The sequence below is a fragment of the Mycteria americana genome, chromosome 9 (genome assembly GCF_035582795.1).
Source record: "Mycteria americana isolate JAX WOST 10 ecotype Jacksonville Zoo and Gardens chromosome 9, USCA_MyAme_1.0, whole genome shotgun sequence".
Lineage (NCBI taxonomy): Eukaryota > Metazoa > Chordata > Aves > Ciconiiformes > Ciconiidae > Mycteria > Mycteria americana.
The window spans coordinates 4057281-4082312 of NC_134373.1; the positions used below are offsets into that span (position 1 = coordinate 4057281).

At 49.1% G+C, this 25032-nt stretch overlaps 1 protein-coding gene across 3 annotated transcripts in view; it reads right to left on the reverse strand.

Annotated features, from left to right (window-relative positions):
- VWC2L (von Willebrand factor C domain containing 2 like) overlaps positions 1 to 25032 on the reverse strand; it is a 55555-nt gene that overhangs the window by 6024 nt on the left and 24499 nt on the right. The window contains exon 4 of one of the 3 annotated variants that reach the window (XM_075512050.1): positions 18942 to 20847. The exons of the other annotated variants lie outside the window; for them this stretch is intronic. Coding sequence (XP_075368165.1) covers positions 20822 to 20847 — 26 coding nt within the window. The 3' untranslated portion in view covers positions 18942 to 20821. Of the gene's footprint in view, positions 1 to 18941; positions 20848 to 25032 lie in introns of those variants that run through there. 3 annotated transcript variants of the gene reach the window in all.

Here is a 25032-nt window from a genome sequence, read left to right on the forward strand (position 1 = left end):
GTAAAAAAAAATCACAAAGAATGGGACAGAACAGCACAGTAACGGGGGTTTTTTTTATTATTATTCGAAGGGAGGCGCTGCTCAGAAACATTTGATGACATGTCAAGCACATCAAGAAAGTTACTTATGATAACAGCAGTAGGAACAAGAAGCTGCTTTGGGCAAGGGCCGTCATCCTGGTCTTTGTAAAAGCATCTTAAGCCATGACTGCGATGAAAACAGGACAGTACTCACCCTTTTGCCCTTGCTCAGGGAGACCCATGGGAGAAGTTTGCTGCTCCCGCAGACAACGTAATGGTGAGATTTGCTTTGCGTAACATAATTAATACTCATAAAAGACCACAGCACTCCGGGCCATTTGCTAGAACAACTGTGAAGATTTTTATGGAGATATATTAGGGACGTTCAGATGCTGTTTTGACAGGAGAGATGTAGCGCGAAGAGAAAAATCATATATGGTTTGTTGTTTTGGGAAGACTGACAGCAAATTGTGCACCCGAACGTGTAAGACCAGATACCTGGGTGACGATCCACGCTGTGCTGCTGAACTGCACCTCTGGTATGGTCTGATCCCATGCACGGGCATTAATGTGCTCCTGCTATGTCATGCACTGCTACCCAAGGGTGTGAGATTAAGTCCTCTCAGGACTCAGTGGCATGGTGGTGCTTCAAAGCAACCCAAACCCCCCCCCAGATCAGATGCTATCACGCCGGGAAAAACTCACGTCCCAAACGCAAGAGGAGCAGCCATCCCAGCTCCCCAGCAAACCACATCTGCACGGTCCCCACCACAGCACTATGGGGATGCGGAGGAACACATCTGAATTCAGGAGCATCCCGCACGGACGGTGAGTTAAAGCTGGAAATGGCAGGAGCGTGGGGTTTGATGCTCTCCAGTGCCACGAGCATACGGTGTCACGCTGATGCTTTGGAGGTGCTCGGTGTGGACACCAGCCCGGCTCCTGGGGGCTGCGGGCTGCAGGCTGCTCCCCGTTGCTTCTCGAGTGGGTTTTACTGAACTCGACAGCTTTGCCCGTGGCTTACAGCAGCTCTGAATTTAGCTTTGTGTGTGCAAAGAAGCAATAAAAGGAAATCAAATGTTAAGCACCGCGAGCAAGTACGAATCACTCCAGGCCAACTGTGATATTCAGATTTGCCCTGAACAGCATCTTGCACCAAGCGAAGCTCATCACCTTCACTGGAACTTCTCATGATACAACATCCTAGTTCAGCAAGGAACTAACATATATTAGTTATATATTTTCTGATGATAATCCTATGTCCTAACTCCTTTGAGAGCCTCCCCATCCCTTTAGGAAATATTAAGGCTGACTCCAAGAGAATTCAGCTTATTCAATCAATGGATAATGTCAATGAGAGAAGTGCTGATGGCTAGGCTTATCTACCTCGCACCGGTATTTAGATAGCCGCTAAACGGCAACTCAATTTAGCCAGCCATCCCTCAGGCTCCCGTATGACGTCCCCCACAACTAAAGTTGCAAGGGATAAGCAGAAGACGGTGGCGTTTCCCGGCAGTATTTAGGAATGGATACAGCCTAAAAACACCCCCATGGACGCTCATTCAGCTGAATGAGTCTTGACCACTTTGCTTTTGGAGCTTGACCACGAATGCGGTAGGGCGTGGGAATTTACTGCTGGCAAGCTGCACCAAACTGCGGGAGCCATTTCTAGTGAACGTGGCCCAAATGTCCTCTCGGTGGGAAGGCGGGTTTTTCTTTGCATGTCTCCATGAAACACGGTCTGCAGCATGACCGTCCCACGCCACAGCCATGTGGTCTCCAGAGCTGGCGTCTGGCACTCCCAGCATTGCTTGGCTGAAAAAACCACTCACAGAGCAAGGACCAGGTGAGGATCACACCCTGAAACCACACACGCATGCCCATGGACAACCCTCCAACAGAGAAACAGGCAAAACTCAGCAGAAATACAAGTGACCCCCGGCTCTGGCGCAGAGGGCAGAAATCGCCGGCTGCCTGCACCTTGCGACTTTTTCCATGTCCGGGCTGAACTCTGCGCTCCGGGGGAAGAAAAACCAGCATCTTGTTTTTAGTGACAGCCCCGGTTTCTGGAGGTTAACACAGCTCCTCTGTGCTGATCCTGCAGGATCTTTTCAAATGGTCCTTTAGCTCCGTCAACGCTATTTATGCGATCGCTTCAGATTGCAAGGAAAGACCTCAATTTGTGGCTTTAATTAATGAGTCGAGGAGGGAAGAAGTCTTGTTTTCGCTGCCTGGTACTGAGACTGCCTGCCCGCCTCTCCCCGCGGGGAGGAGAAAGCAGCGGGTGAAGCCAGAGGTGAGACATAAAGCAGTCAGCTGCCGATGCTGAGCTTTGCCTTACTGAAAATTAAATTTGGCGATGCTCTGCAGGGGGGACTGAAAACCCCACCAAAAGATAACAGCCCGGGAGCTCTTTTGTGTTAGAAAGAGGCTGAAGGCAAAGGTCCCGGCTCGAAGCACCGCTGAAGCCCGAGGGCACGTCGGAAACGGGGCTGCCGCCACTGTGGCGTGGGGGGGGTGAGTTTACACCCCAGTAACACCCAGGTCTAACCCCTGGTCTGCGGCTGGTTGCTTCTCAGCGGTGGCAGGAGGGAAGGGAGTACACTGCGGCTCTGCCTCCTCCCTGCTCCTGGAGGCGATGTCCACGTCCCCCGGGCTACGGAGGACACAGCTCTCTGCAGACGAGAGGACATCTATTCATCCCACACGTTCCAAATACATACACCAAGTGAAAATACCCACCCCCGGACTCCCCTGTAGCCCAAGTCCATCCCCACCCAACCTGCCCAAAGGCTCCTGCAGGGCTGTAAACGGGACCGTTTCAGGTCAGTGCCCCCGTCCGGATCACCAGCGAGTCTTTGAAAGCCCCTTTCCAGCCCGCTCACCCTCTTCGGCAGCAGGCGAACTCTCCTAAGCTGCCTGCACCCAAACGCGGAGGCCGCATCAACGCCTCGGCCACCACCCCAATAAAATCTGGATGCCGCTCTGTCTTCGGGAGGGACTAGGAGCCGAGTCCACCAAACCGCGCCAGCCTCGGCGCCGCAAATTAAAAATCCCTTCAGCAGGCAGGCGGGGGATGCTGGAGGTGTCAGTCCTCGCCGCCGTAAGCAAAACACTTTGCAGAGCCATCTGCCACCCCAAATGCTAATCGGCTGCGCATCTCAGCTTGGAAGCGCTGCGCGCTGGAGCACGTCAATGTTTTCAGCGTGGGTAGGTGGAAGTTGGTCACCAGCACAAACAAGCTATCGTCTGCTAATCCCCTCCCACGCCGCCGCAGACCCGTCGGATGGCAATCGCGGGTGTAAGGAAGCCCTACCCGGCGCGGCGGCTGCCAGGAAGGCGGCGTCTCCATCTGGGTGTGGGGGGGGTCCGTCTCGCAGTGGGGCAGGCGGCGAACTGGGGAGGGGGGGGAAGGCAAAAGCGGCGCCGCTTTTTTGGCAACAGGCCCACGAGCGAGTGGATGCCGGGATGACTTCGCCGCGGGTTTTGTCCCATCCTCCCCCATGAGTTGAGGGACGAAAGCCAAGGCAGGCACGGAAAGCTTTGGGGAGGAGGTGTGAGCGAGCCCAGGGCTAGCGGTGCCCCCAGCTGCCCCCCCGCCCCTCTGCCATTCGAACGCTCAGGAATTCCTCTGTGCCTCTTTTTTTTTTGTTGTTGTTGATGTTTTAAAATGCCAAAACAAAGCCTTGCGCTGACCTGAAGTACGCAGGTATGTATGTGTGTGTCTATATACATACAAGCAAAGCCAAGGAGGTTTGAAAGATACGTTTCCCACAGCCTTTTTTTTGTTGTTCGTTTGCTTTCAGCCAGTGTTTTCCCAGCAGAGGAGGGCTGCGCAAGCTTTCCCACCAATCTCAGCCTACTCCGGCCTTCATTCACCAGCACAGACAGCACTTGCTTCTCTGTGAAGAGCTCCCAGCAAGGTGGGTATGTCACTCCTGTCCTCTCTGCTGAAAGGAACCACATGCAACGATGGACCATGAGACGTTTCTGTGACAAGGCCACCTTCTGCCTGGGATGTTTCCACTTTCCGGCAGAGTATCGCAGGATGATGGCTCTTAGCCGTGGTAACAAGTGTCACCTCCTTGAGGTGACACCGAGGTGGAAGGTTCACTCTCCCTTTGCTGCCTCGTCCAGCCACCCATGGAGAGATGGCACCTCTAATAAATGCCCCAAATTTCACTCTGTTACCTAAAACATTGCAAAAGGAGAGCCTTTTCTTTTTTTATTTGTGGACAAACCCTGCTGGCTCTGGCTAAAAGCTCCTTGGAGTCAAGTGGTGGTATCTCCTAGCCACCCCCGAGCTTTCAATCTTGCGCACCGTTGCCCCAAAGAATTAATCTCCTCCGAAGCTGATCTGCAGCTCTTTTCCATCGTTCCTGCATATTTCACTCCTCACAGGACGATGCTAACAGCCCTTCTCACGCACTGCCTATTTACATGAGAGATTTTTCCAGCCGTAACTCACATTGCCGGGTGCCTGAAGATGCCTAAAAGTTATTTAATCTCCGCATTAAATATATATATATATATCTGCAGTATCTTTCTCCAATCTAAATCCAAGTTGCTCACTCTAAGCAAGCCCTACATCATTATAAGGAGTGCATTAAATAAAGGTGAGCCCGAGCTGAAAAGCTAAATTCAGGGCAACGGGAGCCTTTCCACTGACTTCCACCAGCAACGAAGCCAGCACAATTAATGAGATAAAACACACCTCCGGCTCCCGGCCATCCCAGCGGGACAGGGATCTCCTGGTGGCCCCACGTCACCTTCCGGCTCTCCACAAGCAGAGATGTTCACATCAATCCGGGCTTTGCTCAGACAACGCCAAGCATCTGCTGCCTTGGAGTCTAATGAATGCAGGGGCCCACTCAAGTTCCCTAAATTATGACCTGGCTCCCAGTGACACAGACTGATTTAATCCTTGCTGCTTTGCACCACGGTTAGAAAATTACCGATAGCTCATTATCCATCTTAATCAGGAGCGGCAAACAAATGAGGGACAGGGCGACATCCAGAAGGGAATACACTGCATTACTCCTCCTTATTGATAGCACAGTTACTTAATTTGATGTGGAGACATAACTTCAGGCATCACTAAATACTGGAGCAGGAATGTTTTGGTGCAAGGAAGATCTATGGGTGCAATTTAAAAGCAGTCTGTTTAGGAGCGGTGACGTCTACCAGCCCCAATACAGATGTGAGCCGTGCGGACAGACTCGAGATTATCGCTCAGCAAGTTAAATAAAGATAGCGGCTCTTCGACAGTTCATAAGCACCAGCCCAAAATCGCAGCCCTGCTTCCCCCTTCCTCTGCCGTGCGCGTGGGATGAGCACGATGATGCTCAAGCACGATGACGGTGACCAAGCCCAAGGCTGATGGTCACCTCCAACCTGCCCATCCCCGGGCAGCGCCATCGTTTGCGTTCTGACGCGCGGCACTGCCCGTGCCGGGGCGGCAGCGAAGCTCCAGATTGGACATTTGGCACGGCTCGCTGCGGGGAAGGCAGCATGGAGATGATGGAGAAAAATGCGTGTTCAGCACCAGGCATCTGCAGAAAACAGATCAGCCTCAAGCGGTGCCAGTGACCGGCAGCCGACACTGCTGCCGGCAGGTACGAGGGGATGCCAGACCGGGCAGGCCCCAGGGTTAAAGCCCAGAAGGAGCGGAACTTTTCCTCCAGCAGGAATGTTGTGGATTGAGATATGATAATAAACTACCGGGAGTCTCAACCATGAGAACGAATCTTTTTAATCAGTTTTTAACAATCCAAGACTAGTGCAGATAATCTAATAAACCTGATCTGGGCACGCTAAAGGAAATAGGGCAAGTGGTATGTTTCCTGCTGCTTTAGATTAAGGGTATTGGCCTCATCGTACGGGCATTTCCCCCAAGCCCGTGCATCCAGCCTCTCTGTTTCCGATCCCAGGCGCACCGACACCAAAGCTGGGAGCACGTCTGAGTGCACTTCCAACGCCCCGCAAAACCTCCGCTCCCCGTTTCCCCATTTTACTGGGTTTCTGGATTCAGTGGTGGGGTATGGAGTGTTGACCGGCAGGGTTAGGCATTGCTGCAGTGCTAATTAATAGCTGATCTCAAATTCATAATAATTCACCCCCTCTGCTGATTGAATAATACACCCGAATTGAGGGCAGCATTGAAGTCGAACCGCTGCCACCAAAGTCACGGAGCAGCCAACGCACGGCGTGTCTCAGATCGGCTCTCAGAAGCAGAAGAGCAAATTGCAGGCTACAGACCTAGCCTTAAATATAAGGTCTTCCCCCCCCCCCCCCTTTTAATATAAAATGCGGGTTGGCATTTTCAAAGTCACCTATGGGATCTGCACACCAAATTCCTCTTCATTTTAAAAAGAGCTACGTGTGCAAATACCTTAATCAGCACTGAAAATTTTAGCTTATGGTAAAAAAAGGCACAGGCAAGGTGCTCGGCATTGCACAGGCAGCTACTGTGCATATAAAACAGCTTTTCTGAATCAGATTTTTACTGTGTACATTCAAGGTTGAAAGAAGGAAAACAGTAACACCTCAAAGCAATAACCATCTATTAAGTGAGAAATGCATGTTTCAACATTTACCTGACCAAACGAAAAGGATTAGCTCTTAAAAATCTCTTTGCAACAGCATAAAGCTTTGGGAGAATACCACAGGTTTTTTTAAAAATATAGGTAGATTTTAATTGCAGGCAATGAAAGCTACTCCTAGGTCATTATAACCTTTCAGGTAAGTAATAGGCTTTTAAAAACTTGTCTAAATAGATATTTCCCAAAACGAACTCCAACAGCGCTGAAGGTACATTAATTCTTTTAATGGTTCAAACACGGCAAATAAGGTGAGGGGGTTTCTTTTGGAGCTGGTATAAAATAGGTCAATTTAAAAGAAATCAATTAATAAAACTACTAGTAAAATACCGCATCAGCTAACAATGTTACCGGTAAAATCAACAGCCAAAGGCAGGAAAAGTTGCACCTCCCAGAGACTAAACCTTTACGTGAAGAAATATATATCCAGAGGATATATATATATTTTTTATATATATATACATATATATATATATAACGTGCTGTTGCATTTTTGCTGCCTTCACCTTGCCAGCTTGGGTCCTGAGAGCAGCCACGGGACAACGCGTGCCGTGGGACAGGCTCGGTCCGGGTGACCATGCCCTTACGGCTACCATTTCCCAGGTCACCCAAGAAAGGAATTGGGATGTCGAGCGGCAAAATCGGCCGGGGACTTGGCTGGATGTTCCTCCTGCCCGCTGCAACAGCGTTGGGGCACCTCCCAAGGCACTGTCCTCGGCCACCGGCAGGCAGCAGCAGCTCCAGCAGGCAGCACCAGCTCTTCGTCCATGCAGACGTGAGGGGAAAGCCTCATCTAGGGAAGCAAGTGGCAAAATAGCCCTTGATTGCAAAAGTACCGGGTCTTTGCTCTCTGCCTGGGTATCTCCATTCAAAGGCAAAGGTTAACAACAAAAGAATAACAACCGGGGCTTTTTCTCTGGGTCTTCTGAGCTTTTAGCCAACTTATTCACCTCTTGGTTGTGCTCGGTGTGAAAATTTAATGATTTTTACGGCCCATTTTAACATTTTTATGTCTTTTTTCTTCAGGAAAAAACCCCACATTTGGTGTAAGAATTAAAACAGTATTTCATCCTTAACTGCAATCACAAATGATGTATGGAAGCGAGCTGGCTGCACATCAACTCAATATAAAGCCAGAATTGAATCTAACTTGGTCACTACAGCTGTGCATGATGTTTTATGGGGTGGGTTTTTTTTTTTTCATATCAGTCATAAATGAAGTGGAAACCGTGACTGTGCTAATTTTGTATAAAACATGAGGAAAAAAATGCAAAATGAGGGGGAAAAAAACCGGAACCAGGATTACTGTGTATTTATCCGAGTTGTGCGTTTAGATGTGCAGTCTCCTGAAAACCCAACCCACCGCTGGATAGCGAAACCCCGGCGGTTAACGCACGATGCCAGTCGCGGCACTACGCGCGTTAGTCGCGGCAATGGTTGCCCGCTGGTACGAGTAAACCCCTGCGCGAACCCCTTGCCAAGTGGCAGGAGGGTTTCTTCAGCTGCAGGAAACCACAGCTCAGGACGAACCTTCAGCTCCTGTCTGAAAAACCGAGCTTCATCGCAATCCAGGTGACTGTGGGAACGTGTCAATTGGTAGAAAAATGCCTTTATGCCTTTCAACCAGTGTGAGATGAAATGTGATGCTTTGAGAGCATCAGCACAGTCCCAGTTTTTTTTTTTCCACCTGGCGACAGCTTTTCCTGACGAAGGTTTTGAACGTGGGATCGTGTTAGAAATGGAACTTTAAAGAACAGCAAAAACTTTTCATGTAAGAAGAAAGCTGCTGCTGAAACCATTGCTTTCTACTCCTGGCTCGTGTTTCAGTTGTTGGGTTTTCTGCTGCCAGTTTTGAGCAGAACCCAATTTTCGCACTTGCTGTGACACAGCAAGCCCATCTCCTGCCGTCTTCAGCACCGTTGCCCAGCCTCCTGGCCTCCACCGTCTTCACCACTGTTCCCCATCCTCCCGGCCTCCCCAGTGACGGACACAGAAATGACCGGCCACGGGCAGGCAAGAGCCAAGTGAAAGGTGAATTTACTGAACGTGTGCGTGTATACACGCTAGACGTCAAAGTCAGTCACCAAAGGTCCTGTCCAGTCGAAGGACGGACTCTTCTGGAGGGTGCTTAACAGAGCCAAGCGGCATCGGCCTTTGGGTTTGCCTTTTTTTCATCCTTCTAAGTTTGTTAAATGTAATCGCACCCCAACCTTCAGGTCAGGCTGCCGTGGCAGGGCTCCCACTTCTATGCCAAGCTGTACAAATGGTTGATCAGCCGGAGAAAGGGAATAACCGCAATGGCAGAAACTTATTCGGGAATTTAATTACCTGCCTGGGACATGGAAAAAGAAACGCGAGAGAACAGCTCCCCTCCGACCTCACCCCAAGCGACCGATAAGCTTGCTGTTAGAGTGACAAGAGACGGCGCTGCTGTGCCAAAATCTGCAGCTCCTGATGGAACAGGAGGCGGAGGAAGGGGCAGGATGGATGGACCGCGATGGCACACACGGGGAGAGCAAACCACTGCAAGGACGGGCACACCTTGGTCTGATGGACAGATCCAGACACGCAGAGGCTGGTGCTTCTGGAATAAACAGGCTCCACAACCTTCTGCTGGGATTTCTTCAACAGCTGCCGAAGCAGCTTTAATCCATGTTTTGTCCCCAAATTTTGCTCTTCTGAGGGCCCATTACGCTACCTGAATTTAATGGTATCCATGGCATTTGCACAATGCGTTCTGATGGTGCGTGCAAAGAGTCAGGTTGCTAATAAAAATAAAATGAGTGGTGCTGGTTTTGCATGTGAATAGTTACATTTAACGAAATCATCAAATGGAAAAGGATCGTCCTTTCCTTTGCTAATAATTCTGGGTGCCACTACAAAATGCATTACCACAATCTATGCGGGCTTTTATACTCGAGCAGATGCCATGTGATATTATGCTGATGTGCCAGGACAGGATAGTTATTTTGCACTGTAAGGTAGCAGCTAGGAATGATGAAAGGCTTTATGGTGCATATATATGGTTCTGCAGCCCTTCCCCCCAAATTTTCAGAATGCTTCGTTACCCCTCATCCTGCCGGTCTGTTTTTATTACTTAATTACTGGATAAAACTATTACTCGCTCTCTGGTCTCGGTGGCACCGCTGTGCCCGAATGGCTCACAACCAAGAGCCCGTCATCATCGCGGCATCCCCATGGGGCAGGGATGTGCACAGGGGGACTGAGACACAGAGGCAGTGCCCTGCTCGAGGGGCCGTGGGTTATTAAAACTAAACCCGCGGCAGAAGCACTAAGCACTGCGCTGACCTGATGTGCAGCCCTTAAATTTTCATCTCTTGTCGGAAGGTCTACAAGCTTTGGTGGTTGGTTACGGGGGCTTTTGTAGCGGCGCAAAGACGCGGGGTGATGGTGCTCCTGGCCCAGGTAGAGGTGGGGAGGGCAGGACAGCTTCAGGGACCCCCACCCGTTCCACCTCCCGCGGACAGACAGCGCCCGAAAAACCCAACGGATTCATCCCAGTAATGTGTGGTCGTGGGTTTACTGGGGGAATTCAACCGGTTGTCGCCTCTTTTCCCTCATGTTTGCAGTCCAGGGCGCAGCACTCAGCTGCGTGATGGGGAGAGCCCAGGCCATCCCGTGCAGCAGCCCAGTTGCCCCAGGTGAAGGAAGCACTCGGGTCACTCTCTCCCCTTCAGCAGACAACTATTTTTAACAAAACCTGGAGGAGCATGACAGGTTTCAGGCTGCAAACCGCGTTCTCAAATATGATGGAAATTAATTCAGGGAAAGGAACTGCGGGACAGAGCGGCAAAGTGATGGACAACGACTTCCAAATGAAAGTCCCCATTTCTGAGTGTTTTCACACTCTTTAGCAAGAGTGTCTTGTTTTTCCTGCGTTCATTTTGTCCTTTAGAAATTTTTTTAAAGCCAGAAGGGGGATTTAGACATTAGAACAGCTACTGACCTGATACAAGTTAATGATTTTATAAAACGCCTAAAAAATGCTTTACTTTAAAAGATTGATGTTTCCTATTGTATTTTTTCAATGCCAATTAATTACTTAATTCATTAGCAATGTAGCACAAGAATAGTCTTTGAAAATCCGGTGCTTTGTGTAGATGCCTTTAATTATGGATAATTAAATACTGTGGAAGGACCTGATTATACCTCTGAGCATTTTCTAATCTGGAAAATGAAACACGCTCTTGTACTCTCGAATGCATATAACAAAAGCTGAGCTCAACAACTACCCGCAGGAAAAAAAGATGGGGGAAAAACAAAAGCACCCCAAAATCCACACCAGCCCCAAACCCCACAACTAAAGGAGGGTTAGAAATTCCTGGGGAAGCTCGAAGGCTTTGTGCACACCCTGCCTGGTTTACTTCTCCGCAGGGGGCTGTACACAGTCCCTGCCTCGTCGGGGATACGAACGGAAGCCCAAGCAAGCTCAACGCGGAGCTGCTGCAGCCAGCGAGCAAACACGGGCTCAGGGCAACTCGATGTTAACGCTTGCTAAAGTTGGGAACAGATTTCCAGATGGTCCTTTGTACATACGGCTGCAATAGCCAAAACTGCTAAAAAGAGCAAAGCACTCTCCAAATGAAATCAGGGCTGACCTTGGAAGATGAAAACTTGCCAGCGCCAGAAGTTACTCTATTAGTTTGGCTTCGCATTCCTTCCCCTTCCTTTTTTGTTTTTATTTTCCCCTCTTTATTCCTCCGCAGCGATCGCAGTGAGAAAGTCAGCATCCAGAGGGCTATAATAACCAGTCACTGTCCCAGAAAGGGTTTTAATCTCAGAAGAAAGCCAGGGCAATGTTTGTTTTGAAGGCAGCATCGCCCCAGCGTTTCCCGGACAGATCCCCTCCCTGCTGCAGCTGAGATCCTGCAGTAGGCCCAGGGAGGTTTATTTTTGGCTCTTTTTGTACTTCCTGGAAAAAAGTGGGGGGAAAGGAGGAGCGCCGGCGTCTAAATAAAGCCAATCATCTGTGCTGTCACGCCAGGCACCCTCGCTGCGCACGCCCTCCCTTCCTCCTCCCTCTGGCATCTTATTTATACCACGGCCAATTCCTCCCAGCATCCCTGCCCCTCCTGCGCCCTCCAAAACCCATTTCCTTCTGCCTTCATTAAAAGCCGCCGGTCACGGTGCCGAGTGATAAAACGAGGCCAGGGGCTTTTCGTTGCTAGTGGCCAGTCCCGCTTGGCGGGGAGCTGACTTTTGCCGCTGGGCAGCCCGGCCCAACTCCCTAACGCACGGCAGGTTATCATGCGCCGAGCACATATGCTACAGAACCGGGCCGTTAAGCACCCTATCGCAAGCGAGCCATCAGCCAGCGAGACTAAATACTTACAGAGAGCAGAGGCCAGGGCTGGGTAAACCTCCAGCGGATGCTTTCGAGAGCAAACAGCATCTATTTATCGCCCCCAACTCTTATTTGGTATCCTTCTTCCCTGGGCCATGAAGTGAGTGCCAAACCCAGCGAATAAACTCCGCCGTCTTTATTGAAGGTATTTCTCAGCTGGAAAATTTTGGGAGAAAAATCAGGACGGGTCCTGTGAAACCTTAGGGGCAGGATGACACGAGGGGGACAAATAAATGGGCTTCACACCAGCTCGGTTTGATCTGGAGCAACAAAAAGGAGGAAAATGTCACCCGTAACGCACGGGCTGCCCGGCTGCGTTAAGGAGTCAAAGTATCAACCACGACTTGGTGGCTGCCATGTCCAAGTGTGGGATGTTGTTCTGCCCTGGAGATCCCCTCCTGGGTGCACAGCCAAAATCTTCGACGGAGGCAGCTGATTTCAGCTGAGAACTGTAGAAACTCGGCAACCACGGGGTGGAATGCACAACTAGACGCTACAGCGTATCAGACGTGTTATCAATGCCGCCCAGGGACATGGTTTGTCAGGATTCCCCTCCCGATGCTGCCAGAAAGGCTCCCTCCCATAGGCAAGGGGTCAGAGACTCACTGCCGGTCCCTCGCCAAGAGGTCACCTCCTCCCAGCGTGACGGCAGTGGGGTATCGCTGAAAGGCAGGGGTGTAGCAGACCCCACAAAGACAGCAATAGCTCCTCATTAAAAGGTGCCATGCCTGCAAGCACCGCCAGACTCACTGCCGCTTTGACCTCACCAGTTGGGAAAGTTTTGGACATAATGAGCTTATGTGGGGAGATCTTATTTAATTTTTTTTTTTTTCCTCAACAGCTTAGTGGAAAACAGAAAGCCAATGATATGTAGCCCCTTTGCTGACCCCCACGGCAGTGACCTGCCTATTACTGCATACAGCGATGGAGAACCATTGGGCTGGCCCCACCTAGGAGTCTATGTTCAACCAGCACACGCAATACCTGGTTTACTGCAGACTTCCCTGTGCCAACGTTTCAAGTACCAGAGCAAGCCGTGCCTAGAAAGCCCAGTCCTCGGTCGGGAGGACAAAATGCACCGATTTCCTTGATGCACCTTGAGCATCGCCTTCACATCCGGCAAATCCTATTCCAACGAGGAAAAGCTTTCGCACACCGCTCTGAAACCCCGGTGCATCCACGGGGCTGGAGGATCCCAGCCTGTTCGCCGGGCGCTGGCTGTCCCGGCCAGTCTGATGGTACCTATCAGCATCCACCTGAACCTGCCAAGCGTGGTCACTGCCACCACTCCCAATTAGCCAGCGGTCTCCTCTAATCTCGTCTCTGGCTACGGGATAGCCGCGGCACTTTTTGTTTAACTCGCAGTTAGGAGAGGAGCTTCTTGCTTGATCACACGTGAACCCAAGGAGGGAGAGCGCAGGCAGTGCCTTCCTGAGACGGAGAAAACAAGCAGGGGAGCAGGGGCAATGCCAACTGCAAAACCCACTACTGCACGCAACACAGGAGCAAGAGAAGTCTTGGTTTTGTTGCTGGGGGCTTATAATCCCTTCCTTCGAGGCCATTCCCCTTCCATCACTGCTCCTTGAGCCTTTAGATCCATAGATATAAATTAGGCTAAATCTGTAATGAAAAGTAATCAGCTTTATTTCACCGGTTGGCCCACCTGGGAAACCCAAGCAACCGTTTGGGCAGGGAAGTCCTTCAAGTACAAGTGAAACTGTTCAAGCAGGGGCTCTGGGAGGTTCACACCGAGCACCGGGGCAGCTGAACCAAGCACAGCCCCTCTGTGTTTCTCAGTCCCTTGCTCAGATTTTGGCAAGATCTTTTTGGCAAAAAATGGCAGCAAACCAAAGGAGGCAGAGCAGCAACGTGGGGAGGGTGCGCAGCCCCTCCTAGCCAGACATGCCAGCTCCCTTCCCAGATAAAGGCACCCCGGGAGGACGGCTGGCTGTAACCTCGCCGCTGGTCCCAAGGGGCAGGACCGCCTCGCAGGGCCGACAGAGCAGCATCCCCCACTGCAGGGCACGAGGCCGGCTTACATGGGTGCAGGAACTGGCCCTGGCTATTTTTTTTGTGTGTAACAACTTCGTTATCGAGCTGTTAGGACAAATGAGAGAGGGGGGCAAATCCTCTGCTGCTGAAAAAGCACGGGTGTTTCCCTTGGAGCAAGGCAGCCAGGCCAGTTTACACGAGCCTTAGGAACTGGACCACAGTGTATTTGCTCTCTAGGGGGGCACGAATGTAGCCGAGAAAAACCATGCCGTCTGTGCAAAACGTCACAAATATATCCAATTGTTACTATTGTGGACAGGTTTCCATTTTTAATCACAGTTTTCCAAGTCCTTAATAATTACCATTTGGCATTTCCTGCAATACATTTCTTTTTTGTTCGACACAGCCTGAAAAGTAACCAAAACTTCTCTCTCGCCGCTTTCCCCGTAGCACGGCGAGGGCACCAGAGCCTCATGCGCATCAACCGCGGCACGTCAAACAAAAGCAAGCTAAATGCATTCATTAATAGCTGGCAGCCGCTGCCCTGGTCCGTAACCCAGCGGGCAGGTCTGCGGCTGCCGTGCCGTCGGGAAGGGGTCGGTGCCCACACCACCCGCACGACTGCCGGCTTCTGCTTGCTGGGAGATAAGGCATGACGCATCGGATGCTGCTGCGGACCCGGTTCGGATGAATAATCCTCATGCAGAAGGAGTCCCTCGGATGTCAGCGGTGGCTGCAATGAGTCAGAGATCAGAGAACGAGGCTTTTCTGGAAGGAACACCCAACATTGGCTCGGCCCTCATGAGATCAGAGCCTTTGACGTGCAAACTGAGCCGGCTCGGCACCCAAACGCTGCACGTCGGCTGCAGCGCGTTCCCCAGCCTCTGCTCAGGCGCCGGCCGAGGAGCTGATGGGGGGATTATTTACTCCCCTGTTTTTGCAGCCGTTTCTGTATGTGGTGAGAGCTGAGAGGGGACGGCATGAAAGCACGCTGGTACTTCGGTTCACAAGACAGAAACCAAGCAAATTGCACGGACCTGAGCTAATGAGACTCAGGAGAACTGAAGCAATATTGAATGAGGGCTCTTCCACCCACGCCTCCTGACATTTCCCATGCATGTCAATCAGATGAGAAAGTGCAATTCAAGGTGCTATTTGGCAAACAGCAAAGCCCGCGGGCCTGATCCTGCAAGGTGCGAGGGTTTCCTGAGAAGCGCTGGCTGCCGGCAGCCCTCTCCAGCCAGGCGTGGAAGGTGGTGGCCCAAAGGCATCTAACCCCAGAGGAGTATCTTAATCCCATCCTGGACCTGACTACTTACCCAGGCGAGGGTGAGAGCCGAGCGGCAAGGAGGTTTCCCCATCGCAGTCGGAACTATCTCTGCTACTCCTCTCCCACTCAAAAGGGGAGGAAAAGTCAAAGTCGCACGCACTTTTTGGGTGTAATAAAATCAGAGCAGGTTGCCTGAAATAATTCATCGGGCAAAAAGCCCCTTCATTTCCATCCTCCCTATGTGAAATGTTCCAAATTATAAAATAAAGGTCTACATCCAAAACCATGTCACCCCCCTCCACTCTCCCAGATTTGAGTCAGTTCATTTTGAAAGCATTAAAACGGGGCATCTGATCATTTCAAGGTTTTTTCCCGACCTTTTTTAACGTACAAACAGCGAGTTTGCTATAATTGGCCTTTTTCCCAGGGACGTTTCAGTGAGTCAGCATTTTCTGACCAACATATTCCCATCTTCTTCAAATACGCTCAACCGGCTGCAGTGAATAAAGTCTGAGCTTTGAAAGATCGGGGAGAACTTTGTGTGCTCATCTTCACACAGACCCATTTCTCTCAATAAATCCCTGTGCAGGACATCAGTACTTTTCTTTTTGGTACATCAGCTTCTCCTCCATTTATTCTAACAAACATGAGCTTCCCTACCACCACCAAACTCCTGGCACAAAACATTTTAACTGGGACAAAACTACAGCTTCCTTTATGTAAAATGAGTTATACCAGTTTACATCACTTGTGGGACTGGTCCATATGTAGATTTTTTTTCTCACAACTACTTCACTGAATTCCTCGTGGCAATTATGATTTCAGAAACAGGTACAAGTGGAATACCTACGTCCTAGAGTTTACCTGGAAAGAATAAACCCGGGGAGCCTCCACGCACAAGAAATACAATATTGTGCACATGGTGTAGAATACGTGTGACAAGGATGTAGGAGCTCTGGGATACCTAAGGGGAGCTTTGATTAAATTTCCACCTTCCTAGGGGATGAAATCTAAGTTGCAGTTGACACCTTTTGTGCAAGAATAAGGTTAAATATATATGATTAGATCACACACATCCCGAGCGCATCGCGGACAGGGTAGATTTCACTGGAACTCTCTTAGATGGGACTGACAGTCTGTGGTGTTTTCCATGCTGTTTTGAAGGGGTTTTAGCCTGATTTTTTGAGTTTCTACTATAAGCAAATTCTGATTTTTACGGTTTTAAGTTTCAAGAACTTGCGTACAAAAAGAAATGATAAGGAATACAGGCATGCCTACGCAGGGCTGCTAAGAGTGACCGCCTTTTGCAGTGAGACCCACCTAGTACATACCCACAGCCCAGCGGACGGGTTCCTTCAGTCCAGCAGAAAAGCAGCATGTCCTCAGGACACAGAAGTTAGGAGGACCTGGGGCCGTTACTGTCTTTGCTCATGACCTACTGTATCACCTGGGCACATCGCTGCCCTCCTCCCTGCCCCCTCTTCTCCCCAGTCCCTATTTCGGGTGTGAGCTCCGCACCTCGAGTCTCTACACATGAAGTCTCCTGGTGGCTTAGTGCTTCTGGAGACAAAAATGATAAGGAGTAAGAGTGCAGTGGCAGCTTTTCTTGTGGAGGGACCCAGAGAGCGCACCCATACTGCTAAATAAAACAGGGCATGAGACTGTCCTCTGGCTCTAATGCCACGTGGCAAAGACCGGCCACATCCACGCCACCCAGCGCTTCTCCTTGGACCTCCTCCAGACCCCAGGAGGTGCCCTCTTCACCCTGAGATGTAATTATTTTGTGTGCATTTCTTTGGACTGCTTGAGCTAGCAGGGGGGCAGCCCTGCAGCCCAGCAGGGTGACAGTCCCTTAGCATCAAGGGTGCCGTACGTGCCTCAGCGTCGGGGTGAAGACACGGCTGGGCAGTGGAGCACGCAAAGCTTGCTAAAACAGCACTGGCTGACTGCTGCGACTTAGGTGTGCCACCCATTACAAAGTGCTGACAATCAGGGTCCCGTGGGCGGGTGCTCTGCCCAGCCCTCCTTTATTTAGCTGTACCAATATGGCCGGAGGTGCGAGGAACCGAACCACACCAACCCAACCAGCCAAAGCAAAGAAAGCAACATCCTCTCCTCTTTTCCACCGGGCTTTTATTTGCTGATGACCACACCTAAGCTCTTCAGTCTTAGGTATGAATCCAGATCAACATTGCAGAAGGGTTTTCTAAACACAAACACAGAAAGCAAGAGATTACCCCCAACCAGCCCAGCTCTTTGCAGGCTGTGCTGCAGGAATTGAGGCGAGAAAAGCCTCATGCTGCAGGAGCGATGCCCTGGCGCTGAGCTCTTAGACTGAGAGCTGAAAGCACCATGGAAAGTCAGAGCACGAAGACAGCTAACCGACAGAGAGAGAGGTGGGCCAAGGGGGTGGAAGGAAATGGAGGCTGATGTTTATGGGCGGAAGAGCATCTCTGGACAACAGGAGCTGGCAATATCTGATGGCAGTCTTGGCAATGCACCAGCCTCGAGCCTGTCCTACAGGAACCTTCTCCAGGCAGCACAGCTCAACCACTGTCACACGGCAGTATCGCCGCCACGTATAAATAACGCTCTTTCACCCTCACCCGGACGTGCTGTAACAAATTTTGGGTCCCTCTGGCAAACGGTTCCACAAAACTTGCACTTATTTTCATTCTGCCCAGGAGATGCACTCCATCAGCAAATCAGGGATAGAGATAAAGAAAAACACACCTTAAAAATACTTTTTAGTCTCTTCAGCCGAACTGATCGGTGAGTTGGCAAGCGTAACAGGCTAGGATGATGTGCAAACGTACAGTAATACCCAGAATGAGATTACTGCACTGATCTCCTTCGCAGAGGTGCGTAGGTGTAGAAGAGAGAGAAGGCTGTAAGTGAAATGCAGGACCCTACCAAAGAAGCAGAGAGGATGGAGACGTAGAAAAGGCGGAGGGAAGGAAAGGAAGTGGGAGGAGAAAACTTCTAAGTGCCTTTTTTAATTTTAAGTTTTCTCAGACTTGCTTAGCTCTAATCTTTAATTCATATTTTCATTACAGTCTCTTTGCTCTGTAAAGTCTGCATTTCATGTAAAAGGAGCAGTTCAGACACCAATTATTTGACATAAGTCAACCCCTTGTTAAAGTCCTCTACTCTACATATATGTAGGCTCCAATAAAAGAAGCATTAAACATTCATTAAATTAGAAATACATGAAGACAGTGTCTGCCACTCTTCTCATACAGATATGCTGAATAATCCCAACCTTCCAGAGCAGCAAAAGCAAACCCATCTCTAATCCTTTTAGAAAGCCCGGCCATGCAAAACACCCCAGCCTCCTGCAATTTGCCTGTGAGTCACCCAGAGATATAAGCTCTTGCAGGACAGATCCTCAGCTGGAGTAAATGAGAGTACAACAACGCTGCCGGCGTTACACCAAGTGACACAGACTCAGGATTTGGCTTTAGGCTTCTCTTGCAGCAAAACAGTTTACAGCAATGTAATTGGATAATAATGTCACTTTTGGTCTTTTCAGTTACACCAAGAATCTGATCAGGTGGGGAACAGCAAGACCACCCCTGCTTTAATTTCAGTACTGCCCGGGCTGCTTGTGTTCTGCCAAAAGAACCTCGTTTCCCAACCTGAATCTAGGAACTTTTTCCCCCCAAAAAACCCAAACCCACCCCCTCTTATACAATATACTATCATGATGATAGTGGATCTTGAACTACCACTGCCATGGGCTTGTGCACACAAATTTCAGCAACATTTTCCCAAGGGCAAACAATCACCGGTGAGCAGATGCTTCTTCATAAATATTTCTGAGTTTAAAGAGCAATGCAGACCATGTAACGTGTTTCCCACATCTCTGCGAGCTGTGTCTGCTTAATGAGGGCTTTGGAGCAAGTCCCATCCAGCAAATGACTTCTCACAATCCTCCCTGACCCTTCTCTTTAGGGTGCCTCTAGACATTAATTTTGAACGCTGCTGGGGTGGAAGCAGGGCTACATGGTTAGGACCCGGGGTACAAATTCAGCATAGCGGCTTTCAGCTCCTGCCTGGCCTTCGGCTGTCTGGCAGAGCCTTCTCCTGCCTTGTTTAATACGTGAATTATCCTTTTCTTGCTTCCTGCGGTTCTTCCAAAGCAAGAGAGCACAAACGCTCGGGAAGCATTAGCTGACCTGTAAGCATGCAGATGAACACGTCGGGTCGAAAGGGGCTGCTGTCCCGCTGGCGCCCTACCGCAGCACGCTTTGAACTGAGCTTCTCCCAGCAGCATCCCTGTCACGCTGACGCTACACAGTCCAGCAGCTACCGCTTTGTGTGAGCACTGAGCTGTGTGATAGAGTTAATCACATTAAGCGCTGTTCAGTTCATGTCTTTTTTGTTCTCTAAAGGCTTTTCCTCTCCCTCGCCTCTTTTAGTCTCTCCTTCTTCTAAACTTCACGAGGTGGCAGATTCAACTCAGCCCTCCTTGATGCTATCCAGCACCAGGATGGCTAATTTTGGAAAGTTTAACCTCTATATACCTTTCCAAAGCTTTTCACCATTATTAGATGACTCTTCCAACAGCTATGTCCACAGGGAGCAGGTCACAGTCTTGAGTCAGCAGGGCATTTAAGTATCTGGATAATCCAACTGCATGAGATTTCCAAAAGCAACGGAGGGGCTAGCTCTTGACAGATGCTTACGCATCTAACGCTCATCAGCAAGTTCGGCGTCTACGTGCCTGTAACCACTTGGCCCGAAGTGATGGAGGTGAACGAGCTCCACTGAAAATCAATTTCAGTGAAATGACTTCTTTTTTCAAGGAACAATAAAGCAAGTACTGAAGTATTTTGTCAGGTCGGTGACTGCCTGGCCCAAATATACCGCTTTGTTTTCAGTCTTGATCTTCTATCAGGTTTTAAACCAATCCTTTTTTCCCTCTGTTGGTAATCAAATCACTCCTTTAATTGAGCTAATAGGGCACCACAGTTTACATTCCTGCTGGTAAACACAAAGAACATTAGCCGACAAACAATCAAAACCGCATCTTTTGTAGTCTCAGGAATTTTCTTTTGCATTCAACCTTCCAAAACCATTGATTTTCAGAGCTGGCCACGAAGCCTCGCTGCACTGGGCTCTGCCATCGCAATGTTAAGGCGGCTTCTACAGGTTCTGCAAAAATGGAAGACTCCTCCTGATTTGGGGTGGCATCAGCACAGCAGCGCTAAGGAGTCGGCTGTGAAACAACCACCAGCCCCCACGTGCTGGGCAAGCGCTGCCCGAAGAGGAGCAGGTCCTTCCCGTGACCCCTCAGCCTGCCATCTGAATAGGGTGATGGTGGTGGGGTCAACCGAGTACCCAAAAAGCTGGCTGGCTGCCATGAATACTTCATCCACCAAGAACGAAGGGCGATGCGGCTACGCTACGCTAACCGGCTTCGGTCTCCGAGACCTAGGAAGAGGATCGTGGAGTCCAGCAAAGTCCGGTGTGGGGGATACATCTTCTTCTTGGCTGGTCACATTCAACTTGCATCTGCACAATCAATCAGCATATTGCATAGACTTTGACTGAAGGGGTTTTAACTGCAATCTTAAAATCTGGCCATTTCAGGAATTCCTGAAATAAATTAGAAGAGGAATTTTATTTAGTTGTTTTTTCTAAAGGAATTTCCCCATGGCTCCAAACCACTGTTTTCCATAAAGTAAATGAATATGAAGTCTTCTCTTGTCCTCTTGCCACATTTTCTGTGTCATGTTTATCCTGCAACAGTTGCATATAATCAAATGGCAGACAAAACATCCTCTCCCCAAAACCTTCCTTTTTTTCCTCAAACTTTTAGTAATTTTTTTCCACACTTCATTGATTTTTTTGTCACTGATCATCTTAGAAGCAGATGCTTTCCAAAACAATGACCTGGAGATTCAGTGATCCACATCTTGCAGATAAATAACAAGCTATATTTATGCAATAAAGCACAGGTAACTTAATATCCAGGCACTGGATTATTTGATATTAAAATCTCGGCACTTTTCAAGATAGCTGATAATTTGGAACAATAGAGACCACGTGGGAAAGTTCTTTTTGTCAATATTGGCCAACAACTTTCACTGTTAATCCATTACCTTCACCCAGAATACAATAAATAATTTACACTTACACAGAGCCTTTTGTCCACCAAAATCCCAAAGGGTTTTGCAAAATAAACAGATCGCATTGCCCCCCTAAGACAATACCTGGGCACTGATGTGGTTGTCTCCCTGTTTCAGAAGGAAGAGCCCTGGTCATTGACTGCTTCGCCAGCATCTCTTTCTGCGGCATCTAGATTTTCCTGGGAGGCCTACCCACCCGCGTGGTAACCAGTATTAACCTTGCTTAATTTCTGAAAGTAAATGAAGTTCCTGAACCAACTTTCACCCGGCGTGTGGCTGGGCAGGATGGGAACAGCCTGGCCTGGGGGCTGCCTGCCCACGTCCTGGCAGGAACTCCCCCCGCTGTCCACAGCCGAGTTTTCCGAAGGGACACGCCTTTGGCCCTTGGGGACTTCCAAAAATCTCCCACTTAGCAAAAAGGCATTTCTACATACCACTTGCTAGGAAAAGGCAGCCTCGAAGGTCAGCCCCCAGGGCGTTGCTCTACACAGCGGCGTGCAAAATTCACTTAGGGACACACGTAACGCATATTTGTTTGCTAAAGGAAAGGCTGCCCTCGGCTTCGATGGGCTGGGAAAATCCTCGGGGGGTTTCTGGGCAAAACATGCTGTGTTACAGAAGGAACAGACTGGGGTGCAGAATGCTTATTTCAAATTAACTCGAACGGAGAAATAATGAGCAGCAAGTTTACATTCTCAGGAAATTAAGAGAGAAGCTTAGGTAAAATGTGGATTTATATGCACGGAAATAAATTATTATTTACTTGCTTTTGTGCTCATGCCCTCAAAGATGAAGACATTTGTATGGAATTATTAACATTTATAGCATATTACAATAAATACCCATAAGAGCTGTGCCTGAATACGTGCTATTTTACCAAGGTAAAATCTGTTGAAGGTCAAAGGGATCTTTTACTTGTGCGTGGAGGGCAGGATCTCTTTACTTTGAAATCTGTATCAACTGTGATAATTTAAAACTTTAATTAAAGACTCAGTGACAGATTATCTACAAAACGTCTTCCTGCTGCCCAGTATTTCATCACGAATGTCTCCAGAAGCCCACACTAACGTGAGTAAGCGCACTTGCCAGGAAGTATTTCATTGTGGACACGTTAGCTTTTATCTGTCTTGTTGGGTAACAAATTCTTTTGTTGAAGATTGGTGGCAACAAAAATTAAATTAAAAGGAAAACCAGACCCCAAACCAGAAATTTATAATGCTTATTCTGTCCATCCCTCAAGAAAATGAAAGTGCCAAGGCAAAGTCTATTTTAGCAATTGCGTTAACGTATGTGTAAATGGGTGGAGGCACCTTTGAAATACTCTGAAAAGAATTTTACACTTTCGAGAGGAAAAGTTAACAATTCTATTGTGGCATTTATTGGAATTCCTAAATTAATTTCCCTGACACAGCTGTGCCATAAAATCCCCCATGATGATGAATCTTTGCTAATGTCGAGATTATTTTTGGATACAATTCTGAAGGAGCACTTCATAAAATCAGGAGAAGATGGGTCGCTGGGAACCCTGCACTGCCCTTGCCTTGCCTCCATTCACCTCCAGCTTTGCCCCGAGCAGCTGCAAGGCTGCTAATTTGAAATTGCATCTGGTTTTTCTTCCACAGAGCAGCAAACAGGGGACAGATGCAGAAGTGGCGTGAAGCTGAGCCCCCTTGGAGCACTGGGCAAAGATCAGCGTGTGGCCATCTCAGCGTGGCGCTGGAGGAAGGACCTCCGGGGCCAGCCGGGGACTCCCTGCTGGAGCACACCTACTCACCCCCCCAGAAAGGGCATGTTGGGAGCGGGTGGTTTTGGCTCTGAACAAACAGCACTGGGCAAGGCGAAACGCAATGAATTTCTCCCTTTGTGCACAGCAGTAGGGGAGAGGAGTTCCGAGCTCGCAAAGAAGAGGAACCCATTTAATCTGGATCACAGATTAAACCGGATTAAGAGACGAGTGATGATATGCTGGGGATCGCCCCCATCCCTGCATCCTGCATCCCTGCCAGGCCGCGTCCGAAGGGTTGAAGGAAATGTGAAGAGCACCCTCACGGCGATGCATAAGGAAAGGCTCTAAAAACCACACGTCCCACCAATAATGAGGCTCAACCCACAGCGGTGGACGGGCTTATGGGGAGGGGCAAGCAGAGGTTTGGGAATGAAGAGTTCAGGGTCAGGTGAGAAGACCCAGGGGAGGTATGAGGAACACCACGCAGGCATGTCTAGAGCCCTGGACATGATAGGGACCTCGTGGCGGATTTTTGCTCGGAAAGGCTTCGGCATAAGCAGAGTGGAAATGGATGTTCTCGCTGAACTGCAGGAGAACCTGGGGGCAGGAGGGATAGCACAGATGGTGGCAGCCACGAGCTTGATTTTAACAGTGACAGGCAAGTTTTAGATCCCACAGAGGAGAGAGTTAACAATAGCTGACACACTTTTGTCTGGAGAAGTCACAATGACTAGAAATAACAACTCGGGGCCATAATTCTGCGGTCTGTCACTACCAGGAAATGTGAAATCCAGTGACCTTTCATCTCCGCGACAGAAATGCTGCGCAGCACCTGGAGCCATCGCCCTTAAAATCCACTCTGACAAATCGGACGATGGGACACGAAGGAGGAAACGTCCTCTCCCTCCCTCACCCCCAAATTTTAGCCTCCCAGTGAACTCCGCCTGCTCTGCCTGTAATGTGGTATCTCCTGCTGAGCAGAGCCAGCTTTGCACGAGCTACACCGCATTTAGCAAAGCACAAGATAACAATTCTATTTCTCTTGACAATAAGGAATAAATCTCCAAAGCTACTTGTTCAGACTGCTCTTAAATGATGGTAGAGGGAGGGAAATTGATATTGGCTTTTTATGAATCTTCAGGTCAGGTATGTTAGAATCAACAGATTTTTGCATTAGCCTCACTGCTTCACAGCACTTTTGCCCTTGGCAAGACATAATTAAGAAAGGCATGAAAATCTATCTGAATGTATTGAGAGGAAATTATTCTCCTGTTAATGGCAGCAACAGCTAAACAAGCAGGCAAGCCATGCTGCTAGCAGAGTGCAGCAAATGATGCAGGGCTGTGTTTTAACCTAAAACGAGGATTTTCCTTACCAAAATTTTAAGGAGTAGCTTTTGAAATGAGGATTTGCACTACATGTTGTTCTAGGGATTAACTTTTTTTCCCCCCAACAGCTGTATCCCTTGAGCTCTCCTGTTTGCCAGTCCAAAATGATGACCACAGGGTCTGAGACTAAGCTAAAATCTTTTCATCACACTGAAACATGGCTCTCTAACTGTCTTCACCACTTTGGTAGAAAGCAAAAGCTACCGGATGGAAGGAAAAAAACAAATACATTTTAAAAAAAGGGGGGGTTCAGTCATTTAAGTGGGTCTGTCAGCTTGCGTTATCTTCATGCATTTGTGAAGGCGAGCTTTAATTGACTGGCTGCAGTGGAGAGCCGAAAGATAAAATCTTGGTTTCGAGATGAACAGACAGCTTAAAGCGTTGCGATCCTCATTCATTAGGATGTGTCAGAGGGATTCGGGGGGGGAGAGACACGGCAATGTCTGTTACTCTTTCACATGAAGTTCCCAAAATGTAAGAGGGAGCCACTTGGAGCCACATCCAAGAGCAGCAACAAAATTTGCTCATCAGATTCCCT